This window comes from Fusarium tjaetaba, assembly GCF_013396195.1.
Source record: "Fusarium tjaetaba strain NRRL 66243 chromosome Unknown NRRL66243_c0000030, whole genome shotgun sequence".
Lineage (NCBI taxonomy): Eukaryota > Fungi > Ascomycota > Sordariomycetes > Hypocreales > Nectriaceae > Fusarium > Fusarium tjaetaba.
Genome location: NW_023501226.1, coordinates 321,594 through 334,206, shown reverse-complemented (window position 1 = coordinate 334,206; position 12,613 = coordinate 321,594). Strand labels below are relative to the sequence as shown.

General features: G+C 48.5%; 5 protein-coding genes across 5 annotated transcripts; 3 read left to right on the top strand and 2 right to left on the bottom strand.

Annotated features, from left to right (window-relative positions):
- Positions 1 to 279: 279 nt before the first annotated feature.
- On the top strand, positions 280 to 2,523 carry FTJAE_1679 (uncharacterized protein; the record flags this gene model as incomplete). The annotated part of the gene is made up of 5 exons (XM_037347793.1): positions 280 to 508; positions 568 to 913; positions 1,028 to 1,274; positions 1,327 to 1,814; positions 1,872 to 2,523. 5 exons carry the CDS (start codon positions 280 to 282, stop codon positions 2,521 to 2,523), a joined length of 1,962 nt encoding a protein of 653 aa, XP_037211247.1.
- Positions 2,524 to 2,642: 119 nt separating this feature from the next.
- On the bottom strand, positions 2,643 to 4,920 carry FTJAE_1678 (uncharacterized protein; the record flags this gene model as incomplete). Its single annotated transcript, XM_037347792.1, has 4 exons — positions 2,643 to 3,416; positions 3,471 to 3,866; positions 3,921 to 4,624; positions 4,743 to 4,920. 4 exons carry the CDS (start codon positions 4,918 to 4,920, stop codon positions 2,643 to 2,645), a joined length of 2,052 nt encoding a protein of 683 aa, XP_037211246.1.
- Positions 4,921 to 6,373: 1,453 nt separating this feature from the next.
- On the top strand, positions 6,374 to 8,678 carry FTJAE_1677 (uncharacterized protein; the record flags this gene model as incomplete). The annotated part of the gene is made up of 5 exons (XM_037347791.1): positions 6,374 to 6,494; positions 6,558 to 7,097; positions 7,293 to 7,639; positions 7,697 to 8,540; positions 8,608 to 8,678. The coding sequence occupies 5 exons, from the start codon at positions 6,374 to 6,376 to the stop codon at positions 8,676 to 8,678; spliced, it is 1,923 nt and encodes a 640-aa protein (XP_037211245.1).
- A 685-nt stretch (positions 8,679 to 9,363) lies between these two features.
- FTJAE_1676 (tsa antioxidant enzyme) lies at positions 9,364 to 10,242 on the top strand (the record flags this gene model as incomplete). The annotated part of the gene is made up of 2 exons (XM_037347790.1): positions 9,364 to 9,700; positions 9,749 to 10,242. 2 exons carry the CDS (start codon positions 9,364 to 9,366, stop codon positions 10,240 to 10,242), a joined length of 831 nt encoding a protein of 276 aa, XP_037211244.1.
- A 67-nt stretch (positions 10,243 to 10,309) lies between these two features.
- On the bottom strand, positions 10,310 to 11,467 carry FTJAE_1675 (uncharacterized protein; the record flags this gene model as incomplete). The annotated part of the gene is made up of 2 exons (XM_037347789.1): positions 10,310 to 11,041; positions 11,099 to 11,467. 2 exons carry the CDS (start codon positions 11,465 to 11,467, stop codon positions 10,310 to 10,312), a joined length of 1,101 nt encoding a protein of 366 aa, XP_037211243.1.
- Between the last annotated feature and the right edge of the window lie 1,146 nt (positions 11,468 to 12,613).

Here is a 12,613-nt window from a genome sequence, read left to right as displayed (position 1 = left end):
AGTGCTTTGTTGACGTGCCCTCATTGAAGACTTTAGAAGAGGTTACTAAGATTACTAAAATAAACTTGTCAAAGAGTCCCCTAAGCTTAGGACTAAGTCTTTTTAATTCTTAGGGTCGAGGTCCTGAGTTTTCTTTCCTTCCCAACCTTTGACTGTCAAATACTTAAGACATCTTAACTTCCACACACACAAACATCCACTTCTCATCTCCTTCCTCTTCTTCAACTCATCCGCATAACATTTCTCAACAGTCTAACAATTCATCCCCATTTCTCAATCATGTCCTCATCCAGCGATGACGACGAAGTGGAATCCGTCGCACCAATCGAGCTGAGCGAATATGAGACCGATTTTGACCGTGAATCTGATCTTTTCTACGATTCTAATTATGAATCCGAGACGGAATCTGAACGGGCAAATAATCCTGTGACTTTGCAAGCCACGATGTCAGGCCCGAGCTGCGGTCTGTGCAGATTCGAATTCGAAGTTGACGAGGAATTTGTTGTTTGTATGTATAAACCACTGATACTGATCTCAATCATGTAGACTAACGAGCTGACTCTGTAGACAATCCGGTCAGTGAACGCTACCCTCGCATTTGGTGCGGCGAGTACGTTCCTGGGTGCGAGAAGTTCTTTGCGATAGAGCTTGGATTCCACCACGGCTGTGTCGCCCTACTAAAGCCCAAGACTTTGGCCAAGGACTGGACGCACAATCTTTCACATGCTACATCTGGTCCACAGGATCATTATCTGCCTCCTGTGTCTTGGACTAAGCGTCGCGCACAGTGGATCAGAGACTCAATTGCTGCCGACCTAACACAAGCTATCCATGGTCGTCTCCCACAAGAAATATGTCAATATATTGCGAGTTTCTGTATCCGCGAACGCGCATGCCTCATTCTTCGAGATCTGTGGCTGGACCCCGCTCGACCCTGACCCAAAAGTTGGCTCAAATATCTCACCATCGGGAGGAACAAGTCTGTTTGGGCCCAGACTATGGAAGTCGAGGGGCTACGCTACGTCAGATCCCTTTCGACCCGTCGTCTCACGGAACAGGATACCTTGGTCTACAAGGCCAGATACAGGAAGCAGAGCGCTCGCAACAGACCTGAAGCTTGCTTAAACATCTATTACTCTGAGGATCACGGGGGAATCCGTCAAGTGATCATCACAGAAGACAATGAGATGCCCACTTTGAACATGGAACCCGGTCTCTCGTGGTCCATCCATCGTCACCAAAAGACGCCACTGCGAGTCAAACAAGATTACAAAGTAAGTCGGCCTATCCTCTTATATGTATGTTCTGTGCTGACAAGCTCCTAAGTACACCAGGCTACGCTCTCTGAGGTTCTCCCCAACTCCTCAGTTTGACGAGACGTACGAAGAAAGAGCTTGGGGAGTTCTTCCAAAAGACTTTGATTCCTTTCCGCAAATTCCCCTTCCAAAGTATTTACACGCCAATGACCGCAACTACTACGAATCTGTTCGTGCTGTAGACTGGAACTCTCCAGGCATCTGCGGTTACTCCTTTTGCGTGCATGAGAAGCTGGTTCGAGGCATAGTTGCGCACAAACTTGGAGAACCAGAACCAAAGGCGAGGGATGAGTACAGCAAAGCTGAAGAGCTATGGTTTCACATGCCAATCGATCCCGATGAAAGGGTCTCTGAACTCTGGCTTCGCAAGGGAACGGATCCAATGGTTGCGAGGAGACAGATCGATACACTCATAGTTCGAACTAACAAGGGGCGTACCTTCACCCCTGGGCTCGATACTTGCTGCAGCGTTCCTGTGGGTGGAGCTCTCAAGTTCACGTACAAGGCAATTGCAATCTTCCCGCCAAAAGGAACTTCTCGCATGTTTTACTGAAGAGCGAATTGGTTGTGGGAATACCTCGTGTTCGAGCAGGAACCTGACCTCGGTAACAAGGGTGGTGACCTTCAAGGCGTGGTTGCATGGGATCAACATGAGATGCAATATTCATTCCCTCCCCCTACTGGGCCGATTATCTACCTCGAAAGATGTATCAAAACATCGGCGAGTTTGAGCGACGTCAGGACCGTCGCCCCATGCCGAGAGTGGTCGGCCACATTCCATGGTGAAGTCGTCGGGCTGTTACTGACATACTGTGATGGCCGTCGACGATCCGTTGGGCATGTGCGTCTTGATTGCCTGGAACCCGCCTTTTCAGTCTCCTCCTCGGATTGTTTCTGGCTTGGCTTTGCGAAGCACCTCAATGAAGATTCTGAATATCTCCCATGGTATCTGAAGGTCACCAGCTTCGGATTGTCTGAGCCGCTGCCGAATAGTTCTACTACGTACATCAAAGTCCCCTTTAGCGGAAGACTCGAGTGGGCATCTTGTGGCTGGATCAGTGCTGTCCGACATGTTGAGGAAGGGGAGCCATGCGATGATGAGATCAGCCAAGTTATGGCCGGTCAAAAGGGAGTTTTGGAGTACGCCAGCCCAGAGATCAAGACATTTGCTGTGCCAATCCGTGTCAGGGAGAACAACCCTCGATAAACTCAACAAAAGTTATCCTAAACTTATACTAAGTCACCCTAAATTTATACCGAGTATCCTAAACTTATATCAAGTCATCTTAGATTTATACTAAGTACCCTAAACTTATGCAAAGTCACCTAAGTCTCGTCTTCATAGAAGCACATGTTCCCGGTGCGAACAGAGAACGTATTGACCGTCTTAGAAGCAACTGCACCAGATGTAGCCTCGTGGGCTAACACTTGTTCCATCTCACTCTGCAGTCCGTGGTCTTCGAAGTCAAGATGCCGCACAGCGCTTTCCTCGGGCACAGCCCCCCAGGATGACCGCCACTCCAGCTTTCCTCTAAGCGGAATCTCGAGGAATTGCATGCCCGGGTCAGAATTCTCCGGCTTGCAAACACCTAGCCAGGTGATATGCCCCGTCGGTGGATAGGGCTCTTCTTGATCAGGTTCCGTGTCCCCCGAGCTTCCAATCCAAAACCTGTCAGAGGTAATGTTGACGGGTTCCTGCAAGTGATCTAGGCGAATATGCCCAACGGATCGTTGACGACCATCTTCATAGGTGAAAAGCAGACCAATGATCTCATTATCTACGCCGCTTCTCCAGCCACGGCATGGGGTAATCGTTTGAAGGTTCTCAAGGTCGGCAGATGTTGAAAAGAATTGGTCAGACCAGTAGTATGGGCCGGGCCCAGGTGGTCCAAATGAGAGTTCGATCTTGCGATCACGCCATGTTGTCATTCTCTCGAAGCCGAGCCAAGACTCCCCATGTCCGTATTTGTAGTAAAATGTTCGGGTTGGGGTTGATGGCAAATCGGCAAGCGCTTCGTAGATTAGGGGCCTATCGCTACGTGGAGAGCGAGATCTGATGTCAGGGCCAAGTACAAGACTGCGGCCGTTGCTTGTGACTACCTATGAGAATGTCAATATGCTTGTGTTCAGGTTTACAGAAATTTTATAGCATACTATGAGAGACTCAGCTCGATCCAAGGCATCATCATCCTGCGGGAAGTCTCCTGAGCGAAGCCATAGCTCGGAGATCTTTTCGTCAGGGTCAACAGGGAAATAAAGCCAATTCGATCTGGCATTATCGTAAGCATCAATGAGGGCAGGAGGTAACCTCCCTGGTCTATAGGGAACGATGGAGTGAATACAGCTGCATTGCAGGCCAATGACATAACCGGAGACTCCAGGCAGGTTCCAGTCGACCGCATGGACTGTTGCCCTGTCACTAGGTTCGAAGATATTGTCGTCGGGAGCGCCCAGGCAGCGAAGGTCTCTGGGTAACACGGCCCATCGTGTTCGTTGAACATAGTAATCTCTTTCGTATTGGGTGACATCCAAATTGCGCAGCTTGAGGCCCTACAAGGTCAAGTTAGCTTGATAAGTACACATATATTATATCCAAAGACTCACGTCAAAGTTCATGCTGATATGGAGTGGGAGATCATAACGTCTATAAGGAATATAGGCCCATCGAATACCAGGTTCCTCAGTACGCCCAATCTCATCATCGGGACAAGCAATGACGGTGCGTACTCCTAAACTATCTTCGGCGAAGTACATCCCTAACTTCATCGAAGAGCCGATATCTGGTTTGGCCGTAATAAGTATTGTATCCTCCTCGTTCATGCGAACGGTTGACAGAGACTTGACGTAACTGTGACCTTCGATTTCCACGTACTGGACCCAAATAGTTTGGCCGCTGAAAACGGGCAGTATGATATTTTCCTTCGGGTCACTAGGATCCCGGCGTTGCCAGGCATCTAGGTGAAGCTTCGCCGCATGTTCGCTTAAGCAGCAAGCAGCAATGTTTTCGCATACTTCAATCGGAAGTCGATTCTTGATTGCATGTCGGACTTCTAGGGAAAGCGATGATTTGAGCCGTCGAGTGCGTTTTGCAACAGCAGACGGCGGGGGTTGAGTGAATGAGTTATGGAATTTGAACCATTCGAGGTTCCATGCGCAGGATTCGAGAAAGCCTTTGTCAAACACGATATCGCCAGCAATTTGGAAGCAGCCCGCATGTAAAGCCTTCTGTCCATGGGGGTGGAAGGTCTCATTTTCTGGGTAGTATTTGTCATTCCAGGTAAGAGGTAGAGTAGAGTTATTTCGGTCGACTAGTTAAGTCAGAATTAGTAACTGTCAACATGAAAAGCTAAGAGAACCAAGTTCTCTTCGCTGATTTAAGCTCTCCGCCACGTCTCATAGACAAATAACCAAAAGTCGTGGACATACCAGTAATGATGGCCTGACCTTCATGGAAGGGGAACTTGCAAAGGCCGCATATGTTGAACACGCGCAGCTCGGGATCCTCAGGAGTGTCTCGCTCGGGAACATCTCGTGCTTGGCTTGAATCGAGGGAGTCGTCAGAAGCAGAGATGTGACCCCCTACATCTTGTGAGGTTGTGTCCATTTTCAGTACGTTGGGCTGTGAGCTGTTTGGCTTCAGAAGCTGAAGTTGATTGGGACTTTTCAGTTTTTTTGGTTTGATTTCTCTCTTCGAGACGTGGCAAGCTTCAACGAACGATCAATGATAGGTACCCACCTTAGGTATTGTTGACAGTGCCTGCCAGATGCCACGAACACTGGCCGGGTAAGCTGAGGCAGGGGATGAAAGAAAACTCAGGACCTTAGCCCTAAGTGGTGAAGATACTTAGGTAAAATTTGCCTCAATTAGATGACTCTTTGCTAAGTTTATTTTGACACCCGAAACGTCCAGTCTTTTCTGAACCCCCTGAGCCTAAGGTCCTAACTAGACAATCAACAAATACGTTCTACCTACCTGGGATAAAAGCTTCTAGACTGGAACACAGGAACCGTACTATGACCCATCAGCTTCAGCGAGAGACATCAGAGACATCGTTGACAGCATTGCAACCTCGATGACACGAGACCAAGGAAACACCAACGCCCAAGACCTGGAGATAGCAATAACTGGCCAGTTCGAAACACATGCGCGAGAGAAAGGAGTACTCCTTAGGGAATTATTGAACGCCATTGGCTACTTGCGATGCGCTGAGGTTTACACACAGGGGGTTCATAACCAAGGAGTATGTGCCCTCTCTGTGCCCTCTCAACAATGGCCAGAGAGCTTTTTGACTAAGGTAGCATATCTTTGGCCATGTATACTTTGAAGATGCAAAGCCAGAATTTACCCTTTTTACTTCGTTCTCAACTCATCTTTAGTGCGGCTTTGCCTACCTAGGTAAGTAATGATGATTCTAAGTTACCTAGATTCGTAAAAGGTGTTCCTGGACATCACTTTTAAAAGCTTCGACCTTCTGCGAGCAAACATGGATGTGATTTCGATTAACGTATGCTAGAGTCCCCTGAGGATTTTGCGCATTAGGTACCTCTAATATTCAGTGTCAGTGGCATCAGGTGTTAAACGCGTGCTCCTAAGCAACACACGTGACTGAAATGTCAGTCGGCCTTGATCAGTTTCCTGGTGCTCTTCTTTCTTCTTCGCTTCTTCACTTCTTTTCTTTTCTCCACATCACTCGGGAGAAGTCAGTGCCCTCGCGCTTCCCGCACAACAACGAGTGCTCATCTCAAACTCGGGTGTTTCTTTTCACACATTCTGGTAAGTCTTTCATCTTGTATAATGTCTTCAACATTTGTTTGGCTTCCCGCGATCACTCTTCTCCGTTTGGGACGCGGGGGCGTGAGAAGCTTGGGAACGACAGCCAAGTTTTAATAAACCTTCACAGCTCCTGACTGGCTCTGACAATATTTTGACTAACTACCTTCAGGTGCCTTATCGATACTCCCGAATCATTTCATTTCATTTTCATTTTCCTTCATCTTTCCTTCTCGGGCTCTGCGTGTCTGTGTGAGCATGCCACACAGACACGACCGATTTCATAATGGAACTCGAATTCGAAGACCCAACAGGGGGATACGATATCTACAACGACGCCTACAGAGATAGTAGTTCCTGTGGCCTTTGTAGATTTGGTTTCTATGAAGGAGAAGAGGTCATTTCCTGTGAGGATCCTTGGTTCACCCACATGTCTTGACTCTATACTCGATCGCTAACGAATACTTTAGACTCACGCTCCACATTCAAGCCCTGTATCTACAGTACCAAACGAGGTCGCCCTCTTATGCCATTTCACTCTGAATGTTTCCTGATGGTTGGTGATAAGCCGTTTCACAACGTCGCCGTCGCCGCCGCCACCTATCGTGGCCTTCGCTTTGAGGGACCCCAACGTCTAGAACGCCGTCGTCGCCGGTGGCTGGTGGACACTTTTGCACAGGACCTTTTCCAGACTCTTCACGGGCGTCTCCCGCAAGACGTTTGCGGAAATATTGCTGTCTACTGTGTTCGTCAACGAGCTGCCCAGGCCTTGGAGCAGCTATGTTCCAAGGGCCCCCTCCGATCAGGAAAGATATCAGTTCCCATTCACCGTGGTGTGACTCTATGGGCTCAGTATGTCTACTTCGAGGGCAATCGGTACATTCGGTCGTTTTCCTATGCTTCACGCGGTGGTGAAGAGGATATTGTTCTTGATTGGGACAGGGAGAAACTGCCTAACATCTTCATCCGCCATAACGGGCTAGGAGTCAGCAAGTTTATCGTCACAGAAGGTAAGGAAGGTCCAAACGTGGAGCACGATGAAGGGCATTAGTGGACCTTTCATGCTCAACAAAGTGGCATTTTCTACATGAAAGCAAGATTTGATGTAAGTATTGCGAACATGACCACTCCGCTGAGGGACTTTGTTGACATATCTTGGGCTTAGGGCATTAAGCTTCGCGGCTTGAGCATTTCCCAATCTTCAGAAGATCTTGCGGAGTTCAAAGACGACGGCCCTTGTGAGATACGATGGGCTATACCAGCAGCACCAGCGAAGCACTCGCCGAAAATCCCACTTCCCAAGGGCCTTGATTCTGTATTCGTACGAGCCTTTGATTGGAACAAACCTGGAACACTGGGCTACTCTTTTCATGTTTTAGACAACGTGATTCTTCATATGAACTCCCACCAGGCTGGATCGCCACCAGCTTCTGAGGAATATTCCCGAGCTGACTTCCCCAATGTCGCGCGACTCTATCTTGCCATGAGCCCTGGCGAGAGTGTCTCCGAGCTCTGGATTCGCACTTATCACGAACATCGTTCCACACTTATCGTAAGACATAGCCTATCTTCTAGCTCTTTCTGCTGTACTAACCATTGAACGATACAGGTCGTCACGAATCATGGCCGCAGTCTCGTCGTTGGTACTCAGGCGAATGAGCCGGGTGCAACATATCATGCAATTGCCAAGCTACCCCAGAACAAGCCTTGTCCTATGTTTTACATGGAGGCATGGTCTGAAAGAATTGGTTGGCTTCACTTCGATTCCGTGCCCACATGGCGGTATGCAGAACAGCGTGAAATCCATCCTCCCTGGAGAAGTGCGCCGAGACCTCGGCGATCCTGGCTTCCGTCATCCTATCACACATCAGCGAAACTGGATGATGTCAGAGAGGTTACGCCCTGTAAATTTTGGCAAACTTGGTACTTTGACGAGGGCGAAAAGATCACAGGGTTGCTGCTCACTTACACTGATGGTAGTCGAGGCTCTGTCGGTGAGATTCGTCCCGATAAACTGGGAACACCGGTAGCGGTGACTTCAGATACTATGTTCTTTCGGTACAAAGGTCCTTTTCGCGACGGCCCGGACGCTCTCAGTCACATGGTGGAATATGGACTCGACTGGTTCGGGTTTTCAGAACCACTCGCCTTGGCCTCCTCCGCTGAGGAGAGTGAACATACCAGCACAGAACTTTCCGAGCATGAAGGCGGGTCCGAGGCCGATTCTAGTGAAGGAAGTGATTCTGACGGCCTCGTCAACTATACAAACACCATGGTAGTGCCCATGAATGGGCGCCTTGACTGGATGGTGAGACCTGATGAGGGCAACATCCTGTCTCATCATGAATGCAGTACCCCAAAGCATGAGATGCGTGATGTCCTTGCTGAGCACGCGACAACAACTACAGAGGACCCAGTAGTGAAATCAGTGACCAGCCTGATTGGCGATATCAGTAAGTTCTCTTCTTCAAAACATCTCGTCCAACTATGAACATTTAGGCTAACCTGAGTCACAACTAGGTCCCAAGAATCTTGACTTGGTTTATCAAAATGCCGAAAGCAACGGCAACTACGACATCTTCGGGCTTTGAACTTCTGAACTTTTGGTCGCGATTTCAGAGGTTACCTCTTGGAGACCTGATGCGTGCAGGAATGAGATTTATGTATGACAAGGTAGCTAGGTAATGAAGGAAATAAAACACAGGACCTTGATCCTAAATGACAAGATTCAGGTAATATAGTCTAAGCATAGGATGAACTTTACTAAGTTTATATTAATACCCTACATTTAGGGTATGAACTTTACTGAGTTCATATTAATACCGTACTTTTAGGGTCGCTGTTTTCTTGTCCCCCGGTATGGCTATCCTGTTCTTTCCCTTTTCCAGGTGTGTTCTTACAGATATGGATCCTGTGTTTAAAAAGAAATAAACTTACACAACAATATTTACTGGCTTTTCAAATCACAAAGACACTCTCCGGACTCTCTTCTCTTCATTCCAGCTGATGGAGCTTTACCATTCGCGTTACCCTAAACCAGTCGCCCCCATTCCGAACCCTTACTAGCGTCATATCTCAACCCCCTGTTTTGGAGTTTCAACTCAACACCACGTCTCATCTTCTTCACAACACAAAGAACAAGCGTAACAATCTTCTCTCACTAATCTCATCAAATCAATCTATTCCCGTGATATGCTCAATCTATAATTGTCTCACCCCATCGGCCCGGCCCGCAATCTTCCCTAGTAACATCTCACTCACATCTCATTCCTCACGATGCTCTCATCATTCACGACTAAGCTCGCCCTCAAAAAAGCAGGTATACCAAGCGACGTATTCGACTTTTCAGAAAAGAAGCGCGAGCCAAATAAACTGCGCAAAAACCCACCAGCAGATCTCGATAATGAAACGGACTCAGGCTGGACGTCCTGGATGTCTGTTCGGTCTCTGCCCCTTACTGTTCAGCCGTGGTTGACGCCTCCGCCTGCTGCTGTTGCTAAGGGTAGACTCCCGGGGATAGGAGATAAAGCACCCCTTGACAAGACGGGGAAGTTGAGCGTTGGTGGGGGGAAGAGAGTTCTGCTTGTGTTTTTACGCTGTGTTGGTTGTGCTTGTAAGTTGATGTTCTCAAGATTCCGAGGTGAATGCTAATGATGCGCAGTTGCTCAAAAGACATTTATTAATCTTCGCACAATGGCGAATCGATATGGCGATGGGTTGACATGCATAGCCGTATCCCACGCCTCAGAGCAAGCAACTCAAAAATGGGTATCCCTTCTCGGCGGCGCCTGGAGCGTCCGCGTCATAGTCGATGAAGAGAGAGCTATTTATGCAGCTTGGGGTTTAGGAACGAGTAGTATGTGGTATGTACTCAATCCCACAACACAAGTTCAAGGATGGAAAGAGTCGGGATGGTTGGGAGAGAAAGTGGCTGGAGCGATACAGAGAAAGGAGACGAATGAGAAGAAACCAGTGAGTACGAATAATGTGGACGATGAAGAAGATGATGGGCCCTTGACGACGATGGGGAATAAGTGGCAGGAGGCTGGTGCTTTTGCTATCGATGGAACTGGGACGGTGATTTGGGGCGGGAAAGCGGCGAGGGCAGATGATGTTATGGAGTTGGAAGATGGAGCAAGGATACTGTTAGCCTGATATAGAGGAATATGAATATCTTGAAAGCAATGTTTAATGAAGCTATTCTAAGCGCCAATGTGTCTTATCAACCGGCACGCACAACAGGCTGCTGCCCTGACACCTCCTCTTTCTCCCACTCTCTCCCGGCCCAGCTCTCCAGCAACATATCAATACTCATGTGCTGATTTACATTGGCCTGATCGCTGGCATGGATGAAGCATTTGCTATACAGAAAGTTCCAGTCTAACCGACCTCGCCAAAGTATCCTCAACCAGGTCAGTCCTTCCTGGGAAGGGTTCCCACCATGGAAGGTTTGGCCAGTGGACGGAATCACTCTCATTGACTCAACGACTGCGCCACTGGGTTGAAGCAGTCTCGCCCCTATCCACATCTCTCCGGCCGGATCAACCTCGATGGGTGGAAGGAGGTGATCGAGACGGATTTGTCCTACTGACTCCCTCGAGCCATCGGAGTAGGTGAAGATGAGACCGACAATCCCAGTAGATCCTGGGATCCAAGTTCTGCAGGGGACGAGTCCAGTTACGCCTCCAAGTTTAACCGATGTATTGAAGACCTGCTGGACACTCATCCTTGAGGACCATGTAGATGGGTCGTGGAAAGATGGGGGAGCTTCATTCTTGTCATGGCGTTTGTCCTCACAGTCGAATGCAAGACAGTCGACACCGTCTCCCTGAGAACTGAACCAGAGACGAGAAGGTTTGGCGGTCAATAAGGCCACACGTTCGAAAATGGCATCTGGTTGGGTCATGTTGGCGTTGGCTCCTAGAAAGAAAACGCGACTCTTGTTCGTTCGTAGCTAGATTGCATCAGCACCCATTTATGTGTTGTCATCTGTCCGGCCATTGTAACGTACCAAAAGGATATCGCGCCAGAATGCTGGCCTTCTCCTCAGGCGCCAGACTTCGACGATCCGCTCGTTCTTCTCAACTGGAAAATACAGCCACACTGCGTGTAGTCGGTCTCCCCGACCTTCACTATAGAATGAAAAGTCCTCGCCCTCACGATGACTATGCAGGTAAAGTAGGTCTTCGTCAAGTAGGCATGCTGAATAGCCAGTGATCTCAGGACTTTCACACTCCAGAACCTTGAGATAGTGTCGACTACCAGCTCTGTCATCGAGGTGCAAGTACCAGACAGCCTCCGGATTTGGCGGTAGCAACGACCACCTTGCCAGCGGAGGCAGAACGTCTTCTTCCGATTTCACCACGTGCAAATCGCGCATTTTAAAGCCCTGAGCGGTTCGTCTTTGTCAATCCTCTGCCTTTGGCTCAAAACAAGGGCCGACTCACATCACCGTACCATTTCAAAATGTACCGCTCCGACTTATTGGTGTTTTGAAAAGTCCACCAAATTCCCGGCTGTTCATAGCTGGAGCTTTTTGACACATCGGTCTCACCAAAGGAGATTGCCCTGACTCCAAGGTGGTCTGAAGCGAAATAGAGTCCGTCCGAGACTTGCTGCGGCTCCGAGACCACCAAGAATGCGTCCCAAGCAACGTTATTGGAAAGACCTTGAAGGTAACGGGCATTTTCGAACGTGGTCGATACTCCCCAAATTGGTATTGTTGGATTGACAATGAAGTGTAAATATGTGGCCTTTTTGCTAGAAAGGATATTCACCAAGTTTGGTGCTAGAATCAAGTCTCTCACCCCTATTCGAGCCTGTTCTTGAAGAGCGCCCAATGTGGTATCTGCATGCTCCCCGGAAATATCAAGGCAACACTGTTGAAGAACCAGCATTCTTTCCTGTTTTCGGGAATCCGAAGGGCGGAAATCATAGTGTAGGAGGTTCAATACAACCTGCTTGTCAAAAGGAGGGAATCTTTTCATGCAGTCTAGGTGTGCAGCAAGAACAAAGGTCCTGGTTCTCTCCCACTGCCGTGGTGAAATATACTGTGGGCTTTCGGGATTGAAGATCAATGTTTCGTAGTCGAACTCAACTGTTGCTGGTGCCCTAGAACCCGCTATAGCAACAAGTCAGTAGTTGAAATAACTCAGAGTAGCAGACCAAACCGAAGAGACGAACCTTCAGAAGGATGGCCAGATCTTATCACTCTGTCCCCATCACAAAAGTCAAAGAGGCACAGACAGCAAAAAGACCACCAATGGAAACACCGTCCTTCGTCCATCGTGTATCAATGGAAAGGGTTTGGAGACTTGTATTAAGTAAGAGCCACTTCCTCAGTATATCGAGGCTATAGGTGACACCACCATTTGCATGTCTGACCTGTGACTTTTAAATCAAGCTTCATCTCAGAGATGCAACACTCCTTTCCCATGGTTCCGGTAGTTCAGGCATGCCGACAAAAGAAACAGGCATAAAGGGGAAGCTAGAGATGGACACTACCTACCTTTCCGATCTAATGTGC